General features: G+C 41.3%; 2 protein-coding genes across 2 annotated transcripts; one reads left to right on the forward strand and one right to left on the reverse strand.

The window, feature by feature from the left end:
• Positions 1-743: 743 nt before the first annotated feature.
• On the forward strand, positions 744-14,600 carry ORC2 (origin recognition complex subunit 2; the record flags this gene model as incomplete). Its single annotated transcript, XM_010178478.1, has 15 exons — positions 744-887; positions 1,150-1,236; positions 2,390-2,479; positions 3,239-3,270; positions 4,548-4,605; positions 5,492-5,676; positions 6,309-6,407; positions 8,050-8,159; positions 9,383-9,515; positions 9,914-10,010; positions 11,684-11,830; positions 12,413-12,584; positions 12,901-12,962; positions 13,725-13,843; positions 14,496-14,600. Coding segments are annotated over 15 exons (1,622 nt in total), but the record flags the coding sequence as incomplete, so codon positions are not given.
• Positions 14,601-17,846: 3,246 nt separating this feature from the next.
• Positions 17,847-22,587, reverse strand: NIF3L1 (NGG1 interacting factor 3 like 1). The gene is made up of 6 exons (XM_010178477.1): positions 22,152-22,587; positions 21,247-21,409; positions 20,676-20,802; positions 20,168-20,306; positions 19,167-19,250; positions 17,847-18,211 (listed from the first exon to the last, which is right to left on the reverse strand). Exons 1-6 carry the CDS (start codon positions 22,585-22,587, stop codon positions 18,027-18,029), a joined length of 1,134 nt encoding a protein of 377 aa, XP_010176779.1. The 3' UTR covers positions 17,847-18,026.
• Between the last annotated feature and the right edge of the window lie 110 nt (positions 22,588-22,697).

The following is a 22,697-nucleotide window of genomic DNA, read 5'->3' on the forward strand; positions in this document are numbered from 1 at the left end:
CAGCTGCGGCACCGTGGCACATGCCCTCAGCTGAAGGTGGTGCGGACCCTGGCGCCATACGCGCTCCCGAGCCGCGACCTGTGTGTGACAGCTTGGGAGGGGGGGCACAAACAGCCTGGCTGGCTCCCTGACCCCTGACGTGGTGAAACGCATACAGAATGAAATCGGAATGAGGTTCAGGATGGTTGCTACAGGCGCCTTTTGCCGCAGTTTTCAGTACTTTCAAGCTTAGCAACCTCTGTGGAGATGCTTAAAACTTGGCTGTACAAGGCACGGAGCACCCTGGTCTGACTTAGCTGTTGGTCCTGCTTCCGGTCTTCAGAGCTCTCTCAGCCTAAATTCTCCCATAAGTGTACTGACAGCCTGGAGGCCAGGTCTTTTCCACTTGCTCCCCTTTTCTAGGGAAGACAGGGGATGGTATTTGGCTGATTTTTATGCAATTTGATATTTCTGTGTGTGTCTGTCATTTCTCCCAAACTGTGGAAGCTGGTGTGTGCTGAAATGGGGATCTTGTCCTCAGAGACTGCAGTGGCCAGCTTTTGTGATGAAGGAGGGACAAATGGCTGTAGGGTCGCTGACCGCCGGGCACAGACCAGCTATTCTTTTAGCAAGACATCTTTTCAGCCTTGTATTTATTTAGTGATTTGCACAACAGGAACTTGGTCTCTAAATTGGGTAGCTACATCCTACTGTAATAGAAATGATGAAGTAGCAGGAGGTTAAAGCTTTTATTGCAATCCTAGGTATTAAAGTACGGAAGGACAAGACTCAGCTGACAGCCAGTGTGAAGAGATTTGTGAAGAAGCTTGAGAATATTTCAGACAATGAAGCTCAGGAGATCCTGGAAGAGAATAACTATGTTGCTGCTCTTGGAATATGCGCCCAAGGTATTAGCAGGGGAAAACCTAACACAGCTGTGACTTCAGGAGATTCAAGGTTGTACAGTGTTGATGAAATTGCTTTTGACTGGCTCTGGTTGTATTTGTGGTAACAGGTAGAGGAGAGGATTTTGTTATGACATTTACTTCACAACATGTGCAACATACAGAGTCCTTTTAGCCAAATAGTAAAATGCTGCATTCCATCTTCCTTGTGTTGGGAATACACTAGTGGTTTTTAAATAGCTACAAATAACATTTCTTTCCACAGATCCAATGGAAAATGGCTCAAGTGTTAGTGGTGGTGAAGTTTACTCATTCCAGACTGCCAAACGCTCCAGCAAAATGGCAGAGCTGGGTATGTTTTCCTCTTTCTTCTTCCATTCTTGCTCTGGCTATGGTCTTTTTTTGAGTGCTCAGTTAATGTGATTTGTCCCTTCTGTTTATTCAAAAGATATGTTTGTGGCGTTTCAGTAACTTATCTGGTTCTGAATCAGTCTTCAGAAACAAAAGTACAGGGCTAAGACAAAGCAAAGGCATGGTGGACATAAGAAATACAGATAATAAACAAAACAAGTAAAAAATAGTAGAAGTTTCCTAATGCTGGGAGAAAGTGTGCATCTGAGTCCAAAGGATGGCAGGGGTTTTATTTGTGTAACTTAGAAGCATATTAGAATAACTCATTATGTAGCAAAGAGTTAATAAAAGCCACTATTAGTTTTGTGTGTCAGGGGATTTCTCCTACTGAAAGTGTCTGAGCCTGCTTGCTAGGCTAACCATGGACTCAAGAGAAGCAAGCAGAAAGTGGCAGTTCGGGAGAAGGCGGGCTCTTCTGGTTCAAATAAAATGCTTGAGCCCTGCTGCCACTACATTTTTTCTCACTTGAAGAGTCTTTGTGTGAACTTTGAGACTGTTTAGTTGTGACAGCTACTGATATACCCCACAAAGGATGATCCAAGGGAGAGGGCTCATCCTTCTGTATCACTATACAGAAACAAGTTTCTGTACCTCTTCTCTTCTGGTCTTCTGCTGTGTCTTGGGAAGTTGTGTGTTTCTTACACCTCCTTCTGCAGCAGGGTAGGTTTAACTGGTACTCCCTCCTGAAGCCATGACTAAGTTTGAAAACTGAGGCAAGTCATACAATGGAAGACTGGTTTTCTTGAGGGACTGTTGGCAGGATGTGGTGGCCTTCCATAACCAGATCAGTGATTCAACTTCAGCTTGTGCTGATAAGTAGTAGAAAGAGATAAACAGAATACAAGAATCCACCTCCTGGGGAACTGGTGTATTTGCTATACTTGATGCTCTGCTGTGTCCATTTGAGCAGTTTTACAGGACTAAGTGACCATGACCAAACATTGCTCTGATTCAACGACATGTGGTCTCTGAGGGAGCAAAGTGTGCTCTACCATTGCCTCAGCTATACTTTTAAAATTAATTAACTGAGGAGTTCAGTCTTTGAAAATCTTTGTTAAGGATTACATTTTCTCCCTTCCTCCCATTTCCTGCAGCCTCTGAATTAGCCCAGACACCAGGACAGACTGTTGCATCTGATCACTCCGAGTGCCCTGAGAAGACAGCCAAAACCCCTCAAAGCAGCAGTAAGTCCTGTGATGCTTTGGTCAACTGAAACTGAGTGAATAGGGGTTATGTTTCTATTTGACTGGTGGAGTGGATGCTTGAGTGCCAGCTTTTGTTATTCTTGAGTATTCTAGTCAGCTGAACACTGTAGACTGAGCTGCTTGGTATGCATGGCTTTTGGTTCACCTGGGTGTCAGATCTTTGACCTGCTGATGTAGAGAAAACAAGAACTTCTCTCTCATCTTTTGCTGTGACACTTAATGATTTCCTCTGTGTTCAACATAAATTCTTGCACTTGAGAGAGTTATGTGCTGGGCTGATATGTTGAGCACCAAATGGGTAGGATTGTGTGGGTGTTCATGTGTAAATTCACACTTTAATATTCAAGCACCCAATGCCCTAAGGAGAAATACCAGTGGGAGAAGTCAGTGCAGGTCAACACTGTCAAGAGCATGTTACTTTGTGCTCAGAAATGGAGTCTGATGTGCTCAGAGAGAGGATATTAGCTCATTTTTCAGCCTCTTTCCTCCTGCAGATTGCCTCCCAAAGCTGTGACCAGAATTAAAAGCTGCCTTCTATGGTAATGACATTGACTGTTTTGTTCTCTCCTTGCCTGCCTGTGAGGAACTAGAAGCTTCCCTCATAGAGTTAACCATCCAGGGAGCTGATATTCTGGTGCAGTGTTCCTTTGAATAGCGACTGCCTGTTTTTCTAATAGACCATCTTGTGCCACTGTTGATAATATGCAGTACTCAACAGTGCTGTTTCTTGCTTTGCAGAACGTTCCAATTCAAACAAAGCGCAGCAGAGGGTGAGTGATGAATCTACCTTGCTTGAGGATTTTGGGGTTTTTGTGGTTTGTTTTTTTGTTTTGTTTCACTTTTAAAACTTAACTGGCCAATTACTACAGTTCTGGAAAGGAAGGACCTTGCAAAGCCTCATTCTGCGGTACAGATGTCTCATAATCCAACCAGGCAGGAGTAACTCAAGTGAGAACCAGAGCTACCATTAATCAGGACTGTGAGATCTAGAGTCAGTGGGCAAACAGTGGGTTTGACAGCTTAATTAGCATAGGTGGGGACTATTTCCTTGCATCACACAAAATAGGATGTTAGACAGTCCCTTAATATGCAGTTAAACTCATAGCTTTCTAGTTTCTCATCAAAGGAAGAAATAGCCTTAATTGTAAGGAGTGCTGTTAGAACAGGAATTCAAGAACTGTGGTGCTGTTCAGTTTCTTACTTTAGCAGTGGTTTATAAAAAAACAAATTGTGATGGGGGGGATATCTAAATTGATACAGTCTTTTGTCATGCTACGGAGGGATCCAATCCAGAACTATCAGTTGTGGTGGTTTTTTATAAAAAAAGTGTTGTGAAACAGTTAACTTTCTAAAATGGTATAGTATCATAGTAGAAATCTGTGCATCGCTGTTCTGGTATGAGGTTCCAGGATGAGATATGCCTGTAAAAGATGCTGTTTTGCTGCGTGTTCACTCCTTGATGATTTTGCATCCACTTTGACAGGATTAATGAAAGTGTTTTGGAAGTATTGCAGACTTGATCTGGTGTCTGAGTCAGGCATGTGCTTTACGTAAGGAAGACATGCCACTACAACTTGATGAGCCCAGGGTTCCCTTTGCGGTACTTCTGGGCTTAGTATTCTGAGTGCTCTTCTGTCATTCTCATAGTTTTTTTCATAGTGGACTTCCAAATGACTTTGAGTAGACAGTGTGATGTGGAACATGATTGCTCTGGGGAGCCGAAGCATTTCCAGTTTGTCATTGCTTCAGTTTGACTCTTCCTGAGGGGCCAAGATTGGCATCTTGGTTGGAGATTTTGGTTTTCTCCCCTCCATCTCAGAACATTAGTTGAAATAATTAAGCCCCTTTTGGAACCTTATCCTGCCCCCCTCTAGCTCTGAATAGCAAAACAAAAACTCTCCATACTTACTGCCTCTGCCTTCCCATTTTCTTATGGGCTGAAATAGCTTGGAAATGTAACCTGATTCTACTCTTTGCTTGGCAGAGGGCTGTTTTCATGAGGTATGTATTTCTTCTTCTAATGCATGTTTTTTCTTCACTGTTACAGAGTAAAAAGAAAGAATTTGTGTCTACCACACCTTACAGACTCAGAAAGAGGCTAGCAGGTAAAGATCAACCTTTGCAGTCAGCTCCTGCAGTCAGTGAGGCACAGTGTTCAGAGGAGAGTGTTTCTCCTGGTGGGTTTCTGCCTGTAGTAGCAGTCTGACTGAAGCAATATGATTTATCCTGCAGAGTGTAGGAATGTCCTCAATGAAGTCTATGTAGACCTTTTCTCTACAACAAATTGCTACTTAGGTAAGGGGTGGAAGGGTTAGAAGCACCAAGTTGCTGAACTTCAGTAACATGATCAAAAGAGACAAAAATACAACCTATGCTGATGCTTAAGTCTGTCACAGTTGTTTGAACCAAGTCATAAAACTTTTTGAAGATGGCTGGGACATTCATGGTAAAGTATTTCCAATAATTGTTTGGCTATATGTGCTCAGAATTAAGACAGAGGAGAGTTTAGTGCATGGTGTTTGTGTTCTATTTCTTCTTTTCTGTTGAGAGACCAAGACTGAGCCAGATTCCGCCTGTGCTCTTCAATCAACATTGCTAACAGCGGTCTTTTACAAAACATTTTTTGCAGAGTGTGACCCAGGAGATACTCAGCTTGCATGACTGGCATTTGGGAAACTGATGTAGAGATGCTAAGAGAAATAGGGAATTCCGTTGGCCATTTTTAGTCACTTTTTATGGTAGGATTATTTTTCTTAGTTGGTATCAAGGAGCAAGCTTTACTAAACAATAATTTGTGACCCTAGAACTGGGAAAGAAATGGCTCTGTGTGTTTGCACTCCTCTTAAGCATTGATTTTACTCTTCTGTGAAATATATTTAGGAATCATATGCTTGAAAAACATCTAGAGAATGTATGTGAGAGAATGAGATGGTGCAAAATGTGTTGTGTAAGAAGTTGTTGCTAGCTTTTAACCTTAAGTTTATGCTCTAGCTCCAGATCCCTATTTAGAAAGTGAGAGTGAATATTCTGCTTCCTGCTCAGAGGAGGAGGATGAGGAAGACCATAAAGAAGTCAGCTCTGTTTTATCAGATCAAAAGACCCCAGCAAAAACTAAGGCTGCATCTACGCCTCCTTCCAGAAACACCCTAGCAAAAAAAACTAGGGAGGACAAGATGGTGAGTGTGCAGAAAATATACCCCTGAGCTAGCAAGCGTGAAGGGATGTTTAGTGACAACAAGCTGTCACTGACCACACCTAACTAAGGGGAAGAACTGCTGAACTCCTTTCAAATCAAACCAGCTGGGTTTGCTTTTGTTGTACTTCTGAGCAATCCCTGTTGGACAGCCATCATGTGAGCCTGTGGGCTAATCCAGTCTGTATCCTCAGCAGCTCCAGAAGGAGAAGTTGTAAGATGTCCATGAAACAGGAGACCTGGTACTGAGAAAGGATGAATAAATTGACTCCTGTAGCACCAAGAGAAGCACACATTACTTTCCGGCTTGGTGTTCAGCTTCGTTTTCTGATTTCCTTCCAGTGCTAGGGATCCCCACACCCCCTTAGAATTATTGCTATGCTTTGCTCTCTCAGAGTCTCTTTTCTGTCTCTGTCTTCAGGAAAGAGCCATCTGACTAGGTTTGTTTTGTCCGAATGTTACTGTAGAAGCCATTTTTTGCAGCTATCTTCTGGCTTTTATTCATCCTTGCTCCGTGTCTCCTATTGGCCATCTTCAGACATGTTTGTGGGTGCAAAGGGAAAGGGATAACTTGATAGCAGGAGGAGTGTGTCTGATCTTGCTGTCTGTTTTTAGAGCAACCTTGTGGAGGAGTACTTTGAGGCTCACAGTAGTTCCAAAGTGCTCACTTCAGACCGAACGCTGCAGAAGTTGCGGAAGAGAAGATTGAATCAGGTACACTTCACAGTGAATCACAGCTCTCGGAGCTTTGGATATCTTTGATGAAAATTTCCCTCATAAAAATTTCCTGATGTTGCTATTTTCACTTTATTTCTGCTGATTACATTCTTAGTGGTAGTGCTGATTTAGGTAGCAATTTAAGCGTTATGTCTCCTACTGCTGCTCTGAGCAGGGACAGTGGCCAGTTGTTTGAACCTGAGACAGCAGGGAAAATGCAGGGAGGATTTTGCACCATCTCACTATTGGGTGAGCAGATAGTTGAAAGCTGCAGTTACCAGAACAGGTTAAACTGTGCTTTTGGGGGAGAAGAGGGAGAAGCAGAGTTGTAAAGACCCGTCTTAAAAATTATCACTAAAGCAGCATTATTGTCAATTAAATGCTTACAGGAATTACAAGCTGTCTTAACTTATTTATGTAGAGGAAATGGAGAGAGTCCTTTTCATCTGAGCATTTCTGGGTCAAGCCACATGCAGGACTGGGATAGCTTTAAATGTTGTCATCTAGTTTGTGAAATGTACTGTGTTCCCTTCCAGTTCCTAGGAGACTGGAACAGTCTAATTGTGATGACTGAATTACTGAATTATTTTTTCCATACGCCACTTCTACAGACATTTCAAAGCAAGCAGTTGCACCCTTACAGCGATAGGTACACAAGCACAGGTGCCAGGGAAGCATGTAAAATACTTGGAGCTGTCATGTCTGTGACTGCTTTTTGCACCCATTTGTGTTTTAAAAGATGGCATATATGCAGATTGCCTGATGCCTGCTGTTTGGAATTGCTACCCAGAGAAACATCTGGATTCTTAACAAGGTCTTTCACAATAGTTCTGGAAGGAAATTAAGGCTTTCAGTGTTAAATCTACTGCTGGCTCCAAATAAATTGAAGGCTTAGCAGTTCTGTCTGTCTCTCAGTGCTTTATGTTTGTCTGATATATTGCAGACATATGTATGTATATGTCTTTGTGTTCTTTCCAGAGTAAACTGTCTTCTACTACAAGGGAGTGAAAAGCAAAGCTGTTAAAATTGAAGAAAAGGGGAAGCCAGTGTGGATCTGATGCCATTTGCCATGCTACTGTGCTGCTTAAACCAACATCCCAGCATATCTTTAAAGCTAAATTAATCCTTTGACTTGTGATGCTTTTGAAAGAATACTTTTTCTACATTAGCTGTCAGCTGCAAATTATTTTCTTTCTGCCATATTTCTTTTTTAAGATGATGTTTGTGAGCATTCTCTTGTGACAAACACCTGAACCATTGCTTAGCATGTCGATTGGAGCCCTTGCTCCTGTGAGCAGGATTGTGATGTTGGTATCTTCCTGGTACAGTGCTTGGTGCTTTATAAGCTCTGAATGTGTCAATTATTTCAGTAGTGGTTTTCCCATGCTCAGCAAGAAGAGATAAAACACAGCGTACACATGGTATCAGTTCTAGTCCTAGTCTGGCTGCAGTTTCCCATAGTCGGCTGCTTAGAGGGGTCTTCATGGGAAAAAAAAATGAATTGAGTGCACTGTCAGTGAAAACTATTCTTCTCCCTAGCTAGAGAGCATACTAGAGGGGTATTGGTAAGAATTCCGGATATATGTCTTGTTTTTTCTCAGCTTTAAATGACTGCCATCTTACCTCTTTCTCAACACAGCAAACACTGCACGACCTTTTGAAAAAAGCTCCCCTTGCCTATGCTGCTGAAATTAAAGAGCTAAACCAGCAACACGAATCCCTGTTTTCCAAGTGGATGCTGCAATTACAGTAAGTATCCAATGAGAATCACTGAAGAAGCCTCGTAAACAGTAAATGCCAGTAAACTTACCCTTATGTCAACAACATCCTGTGGAGGAGTTAAGGAGCGGCTTTTTTCTTTAATTGTTTGCTTAAATTTAAAATTAGGTGATATTAATTTAGTACAATGTTTACAACAGACCAGATTATATTTGACTAACTCCTTGAACTGAATGCCTGAAGTGAAATGAGGTTGCATTCTGCCTGGCCAGTTTGTCTGTGCCTCTGTAAACCAAGTTAGAGGGCATTCACAGTCAGGGAACATGGATAATAAGAAAACAGGCAACATGAATGATGAGACAAGTGTCCTTTGTGAACAATCAGTTTTGCTTACAGCAGTGTAGTTGGTATTGAGTAGCCCACCTCCAATTTCTTAAGTATGTGGCTATCTTCAGTGATGTGGCAGTTAACTTTGAATGCCTATGGTACCTAATGATCTAGGCACAAAGGAGCCTTAATGCTGTTGGGAATGTTAGCAGTATAAATTTTGTCTGGGTTTGTCTGTTTCTTCCTGGGAAGGAGAAAAGAATAAGCATCTAGGAAATCAAATGGGGAACTATTGAGAGCTCTGAGATTCTGAAGCACCTTAGAGAAGGCAGGCCACCAGCTCTGAAGTTAAGTGCTGAGGCAGGAACAGATGATGAGGAGAAAGCCCCTTGGAAACTTTGCAAGGGAGTGGAGTATAAAGAATTTTGTGGTCCCTGGGGAGTGACAGAGCATATGAAAAAGACATTAGCTCTGAAAGTTGGAGAGTTGCAAGAGGAGTTCTCTGTGACTCAGTGATCTGGGCAAATGGTTAGAGATGTATGTGGCAGGGTAGAAGGAACAAATCCGTAGATGACTTAATGACAGTTGTTGAACATCTTACCTTTGCTGGTTACTCTTCGTTATCTAAAGTTGCAGATCTAGTCCCATATTCTTGGACAATACCATTTTCTTCCACAGATGTTTTGCTAAATTTGTGGGCCTCAAGGCAGCTAAAATGCTTCTTTTACTAGGATGCAGATGCCACATTTCAGATTCCTTGCAGCTAACCTTATTTGTCAGCTGTGAGCTGAAGGTAAGCCTGGAGTTGATGAAACATGAAATTTTTAGAGACAAGATTGCAATGGATCATTTTGCTTAATGAATATATGAACCTAAAAAGGGATTTTTACTTTTTTGATTCAGTATATTTGCTCACTTTTCTGCAGCTTGGGTTTCAATGTTGTGCTTTATGGACTGGGCTCAAAGCATGATTTGTTAGAGAAATTTCGTACCTCTATGCTCCAGGATTCTGTTCACCTTGTGGTTAATGGATACTTCCCCAGCATCACTGTGAGATCTGTAAGTGTGGGAAAAGCTTATGGGTTTATGTAATCATACTGTGTTACAGATTCCTCTTAAGTCTTTCAGTGTAAAATGTTAAGGAAACCTGCTGCATCCTATAGCAGAAGAGCAGTTCTTGTCTCTCTTTTAAGAGTTTAAAGAAATTAGCCCATGTGTTTTCCAAGGAATTGCAGTAACTCCCATTGTTAATAGATACTCATCTCTCTAAAGCCTTATTTTATGTCACTGTTTTGAAAGGGGATAGAAAATTTTGGTTTCTGTGACTTTTTGGGGGGATTTGATGTTAAAAATCATATTATCTCCCCCATGACAGTCAAGGGCTCAGTTTCAGGTTTTCTGCACTAGGTCCTTCAGTGCCAGAGGCCTTCAGAAGGGACTGCTCTTTTCTTTTTTAGATTCTCAGCTCTATCACAGAGGAGGTACTGGACCATATAGGGACCTTCCGCAGCCCCCTTGACCAACTTGAATTCATCATTAGAAGGTTTAAAGAAGGTAAAATGAGTAACTTTAGTTAGAGTCCACTTACTGTTTAGAGAGCCTGGACATTTTCTTTCCTCAGTTTTCATACATACAGATACAGTTTCTTAGTTTATTGTAGCTTGTATACTTTCTTGCTTGTAATTTATGCCACATGTATGAAAACATACATGCACCAGGAATACATGCGTACATGATCCCAAGCTGTTACCTCAGTCAGTATTTCACACACTAAATTCTCTAGAAAGGGAAGGAGGAAGGCATGAGTGTTCTAACAAGACAGAGACTCCTCAACCCTTTGGCAAACTGAAATGCTCATTTCTCTTGCATTTAGCACAGTACCTTTGTGCTTTATTTACATCGTGTTTCTATAGCCATGTGTTTTCTTGTGGAAGACAGCATAGGTAAGCTCCAGCTACATGAGGGAATATGGTTTTAGGGGCTGCTTGAGTACCTGATATAAACCTCACTGGAATCAAAAGAACAAAGAACTCGCTAACAATTTGGAATGACAGTTGCTGACAGATACCAAGTCCTTTGAGGTCCTCTGTAAAATCATGGCCTTGAGGGTCTATCCATAAATTTCAGTATAGGCTGGATTAAGGCTTAAGTGTATATGGTTTAGTGGAATGGTCATTTAAACTTAATATATGCAGATACTGACATTAAGATGAAATAAAGGACAACAGTGTCAAACGAGTAGGTTAGAGTCGGCTTGAAAAGCAAAATTAAACAGGTATTGCCACATGGAATGCTTGCTGAATTCTTTTTGAATGTTTGTTTTGCTGCTTCTGTGTACATACACAAATTACCATGGAATCTTAATTGTGCATGGTGTTGGTGTTAAGTGTTTACATTCTGGTTTCCATCATTATGAGTATTTCTGGTGGGACTAAGTGAAAAAGACTGATTGACGGCAGTACCCTCCTGATTCTACATAAATCAGTCTTGTGTAGTACACTACAGTTCACCTGACTGGGAGCCTGAGGAACCTTTGGTTTCCTTTGGCAGCCAAGTATTGTATTCATTTGCACAAAAACTGGCTACAGTTCCAGAATTGGTTTTGGGCTCAGGAAATAGCGGTTCCCAAGGATAGGTACAGCAGCAACAAGCTAGCTGGAAATTTTAACATCTACCATTTGCATTATCCAAGCTAAGTCTTTGTAACTTCCTTTGAGGGCTCAGTGTGAAAGATTTCAAATGAAGTTAGTATGCTTTGGATCCAACCCTGAATAGAAAATGCGTTTCCATTTTGCGAGGAGGAGTTTAAGGATCTTAGTCATGTAACTCAAAAGCAGCTGAACAAACTGTGCTTAGACTTCTGTTCTAAAATACATTTGAATGACCTTGAATCGCAGGACAAAAAGTCATAGCTAAAAGGGCAGTTTCTGGTAAAGCCATGAGCAAGTAGGAAGTGGATTATAAGAGAAAAGCTTAAACTGCAAAAAGAACTGTAGCTGTGATGAGAACTGTGATACAGTGAATTGAGAAAAAGCCTTTTAGGTGCTCAGAAACACCAAGTGTGGGATAGAGATCAAACCAAGCTGTACAAGGGAAGTTATCTGATAGTGGAGTGATGAATATGAAACCTGATGGAATAGTCTTCTCTTAGGCTGCACTGGGAATGGGAAACCACTTTGTGTGCAGTTTCTTTGATTGATTCTCTGCTGTTTTTTCTGACCTTGCAGATTCATCTTTAGAGCTCTATGTCCTCATTCATAACCTGGACAGCCAGATGTTGAGAGGAGAAAGAAGTCAGCAGATCCTTGCACAGTTATCCTCTCTGCCTAGCATTTACCTTATTGCCTCTGTTGATCACATCAATGCTCCTCTCAGTGAGTCCCCTTGGACCTGATGTAGCAAAGAGAGAAGAATCTGTGTTCTACTTGGGGGCTGCTGAGCATGTTTCATAAGCTCATGTATTACTGTTGATATGCAAAACAGATCTGGTGATATATGTATGGTAGTAGCAGCTAGAAGCCTCGATTGCAACTATGGCTGTATTGAACCAAAAATGTATTAAGATACTAAGAACTACCAGTCACTGATCATAACATACAAATAGACTTCAAGTTTCTGTCAGCCTCTGATTTAGGGACTTACTGAAATGGAGATTGGATGTTATGTCTGTCATTTCATCTAAACAATTTTGTTAATCAGGCAGAAATTCTTTGCACACTGCTGATTCTGGAGGTATTTACAGTATATCTATGAAGCTGGTATGAAAAAGGGATGTATGCAAATGTTTTGTTGCAGAGAATTTATCTTGCTTGAACTGCAAGTATCTGGGTGTATGTACTGTGAATTTCACAAGCAGAACTTAAGTACATTTTAATATTGCTTATTTAACACTTAGAAAAGCTAAATCTCTGAATTCTGCCTACTCTTTGCCTACTCTTTCTTTCCTCTATGTCTAGTGTGGGATCAGGCAAAGCTATGCCTCTACAACTGGCTTTGGTATGAAACAACCACGTTTAGTCCTTATGTGGAAGAAACATCTTATGAGAACTCGCTTTTAGTACAACAATCTGGATCTTTGGCTTCGAGCTCCCTAACGCATGTCCTGCACAGTCTCACTCTCAATGCCAGGTAAGATGCTGTTATACTTCACAGTAGCACTTTGCTGAGGATCCAGTCCTTAGTAGGTTACTCTGGTCTACACCTAGCAGGAGGCAATCCCTGTTCCCTGACAACAGTGTTCAAAATGAAGATGGGAGGACCTGGGTTCCAGTTGATTGGTTACTTTAAATGAACAGCATTTGGATAGCAAGCCTTGTCTAGTGATGAGATTCATGCACAAAGTCCTGGTCATGAGGGAAAAATCAGTTAATATTTTATAATGGTGGGGTTTGTTGCGTTTTTTGGTTTTTTTTTTCTTTTTAATTTCCCCTGTCCTTTCACTTAGAGGGATATTCAGACTGCTTGCTCAGTACCAGCTGGAGAACAAGGACAACCCATCTTATCCAGGTATGTACCCACCTTTTCTCATCTGTATGGAGTGTTGCCATTGCCAGCTCAGTCACAGCTGCACTGGCTTTTGGTATGCAGGTTACATCACCAGCAACAGAAGTGCTGTAACTGTTGGCTCAGTGGGACTCGGTGGCCTAGACTGCCTTTCCAGTGTTACTGTGTCTGACTGACAGAAAATCAATAGACTGTCTGGTTCTGAAGGACTTCCTCTTACTGTTGTCTGCTTTGATGTTTAGGCATGACTGAGACCATTCATGGGGGAATGTAAAGTTAAAAATTAAGATAAAGAAGATGAATTTGCATAACTAGCACTTAAAGGACCAGGGAAAGACAGGAGATTCTGTTCCCATGCTGCTCCTATCCAAGTGACTTCTGACATGTCCCTGCTTTCTAGGATACATGTGGAATATTCTGTCACTGTCTCTAACAGTTGCTGCAGGGGATATGAATAACATGTTAATGGTAAAGAAAGTAGGAAATAAGATAGAGGAGTTGGAAATGAAGAGAGATTAACCATGTTGGGAAGTGCTATTAAAATTCCATTAAGCAAACAGGGTAACTGGAATATTAATTCAGCTATTTTCCATTAATTACTGAAATATTAGGTTGGTCGTATACGTGAAAGAAGTGATGTTACTGTAGCCACTGTGGTCTGAGCCAAAGCAAGACTTGTAGGTGGAGATAATACGTGGTTAGACCTGGAAAAATCTGACAATCTTACCACTTCAGTTTCTTGTTCTTGCCTTTTTCTGACTCCAGGGCTGCCTTTCCATGACTTCTACCAGCAGTGTCGGGAGGCTTTCCTTGTGAACAGTGACCTGACACTCAGGGCACAGCTGACAGAATTCAGGGACCACAAGCTCATCCGGACAAAGCGGGTGAGTTGGGAGAAGATAATACTGGGTATTCAGCCACCTTAAACAAAAAAGATGCTTACTTGCTACTAAGTGTTCTTAAGACACTACTCTGCAGCTCACAGTGAGGCTGTATTGTTTGCAGCACCAAGGAACTAGCAAAGGGCTGAAATTCTGTAATTGCAGCTCTTACCATGCCTCCAATTTGTCAACACCCTTTACATGGATAGGGTGCTGTAAAAATGCAGTGTGCTTTGGTTACTCAGCAGCCTACAGGTCTCCTCTTCCTGGAGACCTTGAGAAGTAACAGATTCTGGAGCCTGCCAGTCTACTTCCAACAGTGACCTGTATTTACACAAGGGAAGAATGAAATCTAGTCCTAATAATGAGGCAGTAGAGCAGTGCTTGATAAGGGAACACAGTGTTGAAGAGCTGTGTAGTGTCAAACTAGCATAGCCTACCAGAAGATTTCTCATATACTGACTTTTCTCAGTATTTGTGCATTTCCAGTGTTGCTCTAGTGAAATATTCCTGGTTTTTAGCAATGTAGTCCTTCTGAATGCTGGCCAGCTCTCACCCAGACTGCAGATAAATGTTAGGGTTGCAGTGCTGTCTAGTAGCCTGCATGTTATTGTGCACTGGTGTTAACAGAATGTGTATGCGTGTCTTTTCTCAGGGAGCTGATGGTGTGGAATACTTATTAATTCCTGTAGATGACAGTACCTTGGCTGACTTCTTAGAGAAAGAGGATGAAGATGTGTAACGTCTCTCTGTTCTCAAAGTGTCTACAGCAATTGCTCTCAAGGGCTGCTGGAGAGGGGCCTATACTCAGATCTCTCTCCCTCCAACCCCAAGGCTGCTGGACTACTTACTGAAATGTAATAATTGTAATGAACGATGCGCGTTGTTCAACTACTTCAGGTAGTCTGGCATGATGACTTCTGTAAGCAAGGTATCTCTTGCTCTGTAGTTAGATTTGTCTGCTTTATCTCTTGGCTCAGATGATGCCTTCTTCATATCTATGCAGCCAACCTTACAGCCAGAAAAACACACTCTGTAAGATTGTGCCTTCTGCTCTCATACCTCACCAGACAGGAGGGTCTGACTGGAGCAGTTTACTCGGGCAGTGCAAGTCACTAGATGTTCAGAGCTTTAGTTTGTACTAGTGGTGCAACTTTTCTCAACTGATAACCATTTACACAAGACTAACTTCCAGTGTCTAAAGAAGCCAAGATTTATAAGAGACTAAGAGACCTGCCTTGACTGCATGAGGAAAGGAGACTACTAGTGGGTTTGGGACACTGTGAGTAACTTATTAAATTCTGGCAATAGAACTGAAGGACTTGTCCCAAACCTAAATCCTTTTATAAGAAGACTTAGATAATCAAAATTGTGATTGGCCTCAAGTCATTGCCTGTTGGTGAGGGTGAGAGAATCCACCTTCTTTCATCTACTTTCCAAGTTGCAGTCCAGGAATATGAAGAGGCTGTGAAGTTTTTTTGTTTATTTTTTAAAAGCTTGATTGTATATATGTGTTTTTTACATCAGGAGTGTTCACTGATCCTGGAGGAAGCCTTAAATGCCACTTACAAGTTCTCCCCTTTTTTAAGCCTTTAGAGGTTGGGAGACTGATGAAGTTTGACAGCTTTTCTTCACTTTTCTTTCTCAGGTATGTGGGAGTAAGCCCTATAGTTCCATCAACTGGAGTCTGCCAGACAGACTTCAGGGACTCTATATGTTTAATATTTGGTAGCTGTGTTACAGCTCAATGTTGTAATAGTTCAAATCAATCAAATAAAGAACTTTATTAATTTTCATTAGCTTGTCTTGTCTTCTACAATCTTTTTATGTTCTAGAAAAATAGAGATCCTTCTGGCAGTTATGTGAAAGCTTCATTTTCATTGTTATGTCAAATACCTGTGCAAATTGTCATTAAGTGTGCAGAAGATTTCAAACTTATTAGTAAAAATATTTTATGTTGTTTCTTACAAGGTATTAAGAGTAGTTTGCCTGCCTTTTAATACCAGTATATAGCTTTTGAAAGAGAACCAAAACATCACATGGAATAATATTGTTACTTGTTCCACCCCTCACTGACGGAAGCAACAAACAGAGGTTTATAGCCTGCCTTTTGTTTGTATTGAAAACCTGGGGTTATCTGCTTATCCCACTGACAATTTGATTCTTCAAATACAGGACCTAATTAGCTTTGCTGGAGAGTCTGATGGGGAGAACTGGTACATAGCAGCAGTACTCTCCGCTTCCTTCTCCAAAACATTTTCCAACTAACATTCTCGTTCAGTGGCACTTTCAACTGCATTTTACAGGCTGCAATTCCAAAACTTTGCAAAATACATCAGATCTTGCCTATCACTACTTAAGCTAACCATCAGAATCAATAAAATTGGGATCAAGGCATTGTGTCTTACTCAAGTTTGGTAAGTTAGGTGTAGAGTTCAAGAACAAGAACTGTGCCACTTGAAGAGGTGTGTTCTTGGAAAAACTTAAAAAGTATTGTAGCTAAGCAGCAACCACATCCTATTTTGCAGTCCTTTGACTCCCCGCAGTTCCTATGAAACTCAAGATTTAATTTATATTCTTGAATACATATGGAAGACACCACCCCGTGTGTTTATAGATAGTGAAACCATGGTGCATTTTCAGTGCAATTGTATCTGGTTTTCTAGATGTGAAATTTACTTTAATGAAGTGCTATAATCATTCCGAGTTCAGAGTTATCTGCTAACAGTTTTGGTAGACTACCAGATGCCCATACAGGCCAAGAGGACGGCTGCAGGAGATACCACACATTTGCTAAGAGAAGGTTAAGTTTGAATCAGCTCCTGCTGATTCTGTGATTCAAGCTAAAGAAAATTACCGTGAATTAATTCCAGTAAGTTTTGTGTTAAAAGTATTTTATCCTGATTTCATGCTGTTTCTGGAGAACTGCCCCATCTATACATTAATTTTCTGTCTCTTTAATTCTGTTTACTAAGGCAGTAGTATTTTAATGTCTTCTTATACCAGTACAGAACTCTAGGATTTAGAGGCATTGCTTCCTGTTTCCCAAGTCCTTTCCTTTACTTGGGAAACAGGAAATTTCTTCCTACTTCCTGTTCCTTAGCTTACTGAGAGGTCTTCATGGTATTGATAAGAATGATGGCCTTTATATAGCCTCAGTAGCTTCAGATAATACTGGAGTCATGTCTTTCCACTTACATTTAAGTGGAACAAGACACATGGCAGGGGGGTTGGAACTAGATGATCTTTAAGGTCCCTTCCAACCCAGACCATTCTATGATATGCAATTATGCGGTAAAGACATTGCTTGATGAGCCAGTTTTATTAACATAGAAGGGTGGTATCAAGATCTTTACAAATTTGCAATGGAAATATTTTCATTTTGTTAAATACTCTTCTGGTGTGCGCATAATCCAGCAATGGTACGATATACAACTGGGAGATTTTATTTTTCTTTAAAAAAAAAACCCCAACAAAAAACCTAACTTAAAAAGTAAAACCTAAGCTTTATCAGTGGTGAAAATGCTACTTGTTCAGTTTTAGTCATCCTGTAATTAAGAGCCATAGTTATAGACACTGTTTTTAAAAGAAAGTAACTGAGGCACATTAAATTAATTCACAGCTTTGTTAAGGACTTGAGTTTTAACCTCCCAAAGCTTTTTTAATTGAGAGTCCCTCTATTAAAAAGCCTTAAAGATGCATTAATGGTAGATAGTGCAATTGAACACTAGTACCAAATACCTGAATTTTGTTCTATATTTGCATGTGAGTGGTGCCTTAATAAAAGTGTTAATACAAATGGGTGATCGACACCCTTTCATGAACTATTATCAGGAGATTTAGTATCACAGAACTGCTGTGTAAGCTTAAAACTGGAGATAAGTCAGGTTTTTATGTTTTACCCAAACCAATCCTTGAGTTATCAAATATATCTAATAAGAATATGCAGTAACAGTAAATTTATTCAAGTGCAGCGCAGTAATGGAATAGATCAGCCTTCTGTAGCCCAAAACGAGCATTTATTTATCTGACAGATGACAAAATACATCCCAAACTTGGAAGGAACATATAATACAATCATTCTCTACTGAACCAATTCAGAGCATCCTCATTAAGCCTGCACTTGGATAGATCTGTGCAAGATACCAGGAAATTCTTGACTGAATTCTCACTCCAGTTTTTTTTCCTACGCCACCTGGAGGGGATCTCTATCTTTCTCAGACACAATTATGTTGACGTTGTTCTGTAGGTGGATAGCTAGCATGTCACGCAGCTCTGACAAGAAGCCTCGCTCAGTGTTACTGTGCTCACACAGAATAACACTTATCCCATTGGCAACTGCATCCAGAACGTCATGGTGAGACATCTCTCCTGCCATTTTAAGAAAGAAATGCCATGTAGATAACTTATAGTACAATTTAGGTAACTGGTTCTTTGCAGTGTATGCAGAATCTTAGCTAGAAGCTGGGAGACATAACAGGGGATATACAGCCCATAAGGGGGGAATGCAACACTATCTTCTCAGTTTCAGACCACAGAACACTCCTTCTCTAATATCCCTTGAAGAACTTTCAGCTGATATCCCCTGTGTACAACTGAGACAAAAATCACAGAATTCCTTGCCTTCTTTGAGTAGTAGTAGATTCTGCCGCTTTGGGCAGCAAATCAGACTGCGCAGAGTGGTTTGGAAGTGGACTGTCTGGATGTCATGTGGGTTGCTGTGATGGAAGATAGCAATTGGGAACCTTGCAAAGAAGTTGTCTGAAGGTCAGCTCTGCAGGGTTGTGTATAAGGGGCATGTGGGACATGCCTTGCCAAAGAACCTGCTCAAACAGAATGCAAGGCAGCCTTTGCAATGTTGAGCAAGCTGTAGGGAGTAGCTGCTACACTGTTGGAAAAGAGGACAATGGACTAAGTGTCCCTTTGGTCAGATACACTATGGGGTTCCTTTGGAAGATTCTGTAGACTATATTCCATTTTCCATTAAGGAATTCTGTAGGGAACTGAGGAAATAGCCTGAACCTTGCCAAAGGAGAAACACACTGAAGGTTGCAATAGACTGCCATCAACACTGATTTTGTGTTGAAATAATGCATGTATAGCAATGTTTTAATTCAAATAACCATGCCACACAGCCATCTGATCCACATTATCTCTAATGTTATTCTTGTCATTCCAATAATTAACTAATTGTCTCTCAGTTTTAACAGGTAATTCTTTCTGTCCAAATCTTTCAAGAGCCAGTCAACTCTTCTTTTTTCCTTTTTTTTTTTTTTCCTAGTGACTATTTTTATTAAGATAACAAAACAGCAACATAATCTCTTACCTGTGAGATAGAGGTCAGCTTCCATTCCCTTCAGGACACTGCTCCCAGAACCAGCACACAGAGCAGCTTTCTTCACTGGTGATTCTGCAAGATACAAGGTGCCAGAGTTATCATAGAATCCTAGAACATTTTGAGTTGGAAGGGACCTACAAGGATCATTGAGTCCAGCTCTTGCCCTAGCACAGGACAATCCCCAGATTCAGACCATGTGTCTGAGGGCCTTGTCCAAATGCTTTTTAAATGCTGTCAGGCTTGGTGCCATGGCCACTTCCCCAGGGAGCCTGTTCCAGTGCTCCACCACCCTCTGGGTGAAGAACCTTTTCCTAATGTCCAGCCTAACCCTCCCCTGGCACATCTTCCTGCCATTTCCTCTGGTCCTATCATTGGTCATCAGAGAGAAGAGATCAGCACCTGCCCCTCCTCTTCCCCTTGTGAGGAAATTACAGACTGTGATAAGATCTCTCAGTCTCCTCCAGGCTGAACAAACCAAGCAACTTCAGCCTCTCCTCATATGGCTTCCCCTCTAAGCCTTTCACCAATTTAGTGGCCCTCCTAAACACCCTTCCCTCTGTTCAGCCCTCATGTCACTATTGCTATTAACGGTTTCACAGTAACTACTACCTTGATTTTAGGGTCAATGTAAATTTGTTGGAGGAAGAGACACATCTGTCAGTTTAAAAGAGTTGTGGGCCTGTAACATCTCTGACAATACAGCAAAATCCTCCGTGTACCAAATAGATGTGTTTTTCAACTAATGATGCCACTAAGGCAGCATTTTGCCTCGGAGATATACTTGTTCCTAACTTTTAGCTCTCAGAAGGCCAGTCTCACCAAAACATGTAAAATGCTGTTTCTGCACTGCCTTGAACAGTGCTTCATACTACTTGGAATTAAACCTATCCAAGGCAGCACTATTTCACACACTCACGCACACACTCACACTCCTCATCTTCCTGGAATACTAATTCTAACGGACAGTCTTACTTGCAGGCCTGTTTTACCTCGTGTCTTGCCCATTCCCACAGCTAAGCGGATGTGGGGTAATTTTAGGTGGCTTTTGATACGCTCAGTTATGTCTGACAAGGAGACTGGCTCGCTCAGTGTACACAGACGTCCCATTCCAGTATGGGGAAGAAGAGGCTGAAAAGAAATTGAAATTACTGTGAGAAAGCTGACTCCAGAAGTTTGCATTGCTTTCCATACCGTACAAAGATGAGTATACTGGGCATTCAAAAAAGAACTTCACGAAAAAAATATGTACAAGATATTCTCAAATGTAACATACTAACTACACTAGCTATTAGAACTGATTTAAGAATTAGTACAGGCCACACAGGTATTTTGGTTTGGAAAATGTGCATGGCTTCAAACCCCCACAGGCCAGTATTTCAGAGCACTGATGGGGTAGGATAGGGAACCTGTGATGCTACTAACTACTGGATTTCAGTGTTTAGGGCACTCAGCTCAATAAGTAATATATTCACTGGAAGTAATACATTATTTTGTTACCTTTTGTAGCAAGAGAATCTCAGTCTTGTGATAAAGAAGGTTGTTCTGGGACAATAATGCCACCACTTCCAACAGTGCTTTCTGAGAACAGTTCAAACTGACTCGTGTTTGCTCCTCACCTTCAACCCTGAGGAAAGATATGCTTGGTGCTTGCTAAGAAACTAGATAAAATTTCAGCATTGCATTAATATAAAACAAAGCTATTCTATCCCAGTGGCTATTCTACCACAGAGAAAGGAAAAAGAATGCATGGTAATAGCCTAGCCTAGTCTAGTCTACTCTCTTGGAAGAAACAGATACGGGAATTTAACTCAACTGTCCTCATCAAATTTCCTCTTAATACTATCTTTTACCACCTCTGATCTATGTGATTCTACACTGAGTTGCTGTTACCATTTACTACAACATAGATTGATCAGAAAGGCATGATTATTCCTTAAGTTTCTAGATCTGTTGCTGAAAAAAATAGCAACAATGCACAGACAAACTAAGCAATTACAACAGTAAAATGCAATTCCAGCAACTTATTATTTCAAACAACAGAAAGAACATTGAAGAGTGAAGCAGTTACCTGGCAGGGAGAGTAGTGAGACAGGAGATCTCTTGGATGTCCTTGAGTTTGGACAGCACCATGTCCAGATGCTCAGTGTTTGTGCAGAATTCTACCCGATGAGTACCCTCAGCTGGATAGCTTGGCGCAGTTGATGGATGCAGTGGAACAGAAGTACAAGCACCTGAGAAAAGAACACAAGGTTGCTGTTTCATACAGCTGGGTAAGTATCCTAACACTGACTTAGCACATGTCCTAAAGAGATGCAACAAAAAGATGCAAATTGTGCACTTGAATCCATTTTTCCTGACCAGAACTGAGAAAGTCTTACCCTATTGTCTCCATTAGGCACAGTCTATTTTAAGTGCAAAGGAGCTGACGGATATATTATTTGTCATTCTTAACATGCCATCCATTTTATCCTAAGAATGGTACTCAAACCAAAAGAGTTTATGGTTTCTAAATCAGGCTGGAAAAGACATAGATGTTTTCATTTATGAGCCACATTACAGGGTAAAAATCTAAAAGAATCTTAAGATACCTTAAGTCCTTTGCAAACAAGAAGATCTTGCACTTAATAAATTAAAGGTGGTGATGTAAAGTTAGTGGTCTAAACTGGCAAACAAGGTGGAAAATAAATATGCTGCACCACTTCCGCCTACATCCAATAATAGTACAGTCATGCACCTGAAAATGTCCTCTGGTGTTTGTATCTGGTATTCCTCACCAAGATAAATTTCCTAAAAGATGTTTAGAGTACTCAGAAGTACTACAAGAATATTGGGGAGGGTGGAGGAAAAAAAAGATGTCAAATCATACCTGTAAAAACTGGAAGAAAAGAAAATTTGAGGGAAGGTCCCCACATAAAATAGCATATACCGATGAATAATTTTAACCCTGTTTGTTTGGTTTTAACAGAATCTCACCAAGTCCCTTTGCTAGCCAGTTATTGACTCCGTGAGGTATGGCATCATACGCCGTATGGGGAGAGTAAATCCCAATTCTGTGCTCCAGGGCTCGGACCACCAGCCGTTCCTTCCAGGTCTTCCACGTTACTCGCTTGAGTGGTGCGAATACAGGAGGGTGGTAAGAAAGAATAAGATCTGCCTTCTTCTGCACTGCTTCTTCCATCACCTCCTCGGTGAGGTCGTTAGTGAGGAAAAGGGTGTTCACAGTGTGGGGAGGACTTGGTTCCACCAGCAACCCCACATTGTCCCAGCTTTCAGCCAGAGAGAGGGATGCAAAGTCATCCAGGGCAGAAACGAGCTGCCTGAGATTCATGAGGGAGCGTGAGGGCAGGCGGCCCACAGCACGGATGCAGAGGAGAGGCCGGCGCAGCAGCTGCGTGCCGGGCAGCAGCATGCAGCTATCTGTAGAGGGGGTAAAGAAAGGCAGGAATAAGCCTGGGGAATTCACTGGCTGAAACAGCAGAGTTCAGAGTGCTGAGGCTGCCAATGCCGCCCACGGACGGG

This window comes from Antrostomus carolinensis, unplaced genomic scaffold, assembly GCF_000700745.2.
Source record: "Antrostomus carolinensis isolate BGI_N321 unplaced genomic scaffold, ASM70074v2 scaffold48161, whole genome shotgun sequence".
NCBI classification, from domain to species: domain Eukaryota; kingdom Metazoa; phylum Chordata; class Aves; order Caprimulgiformes; family Caprimulgidae; genus Antrostomus; species Antrostomus carolinensis.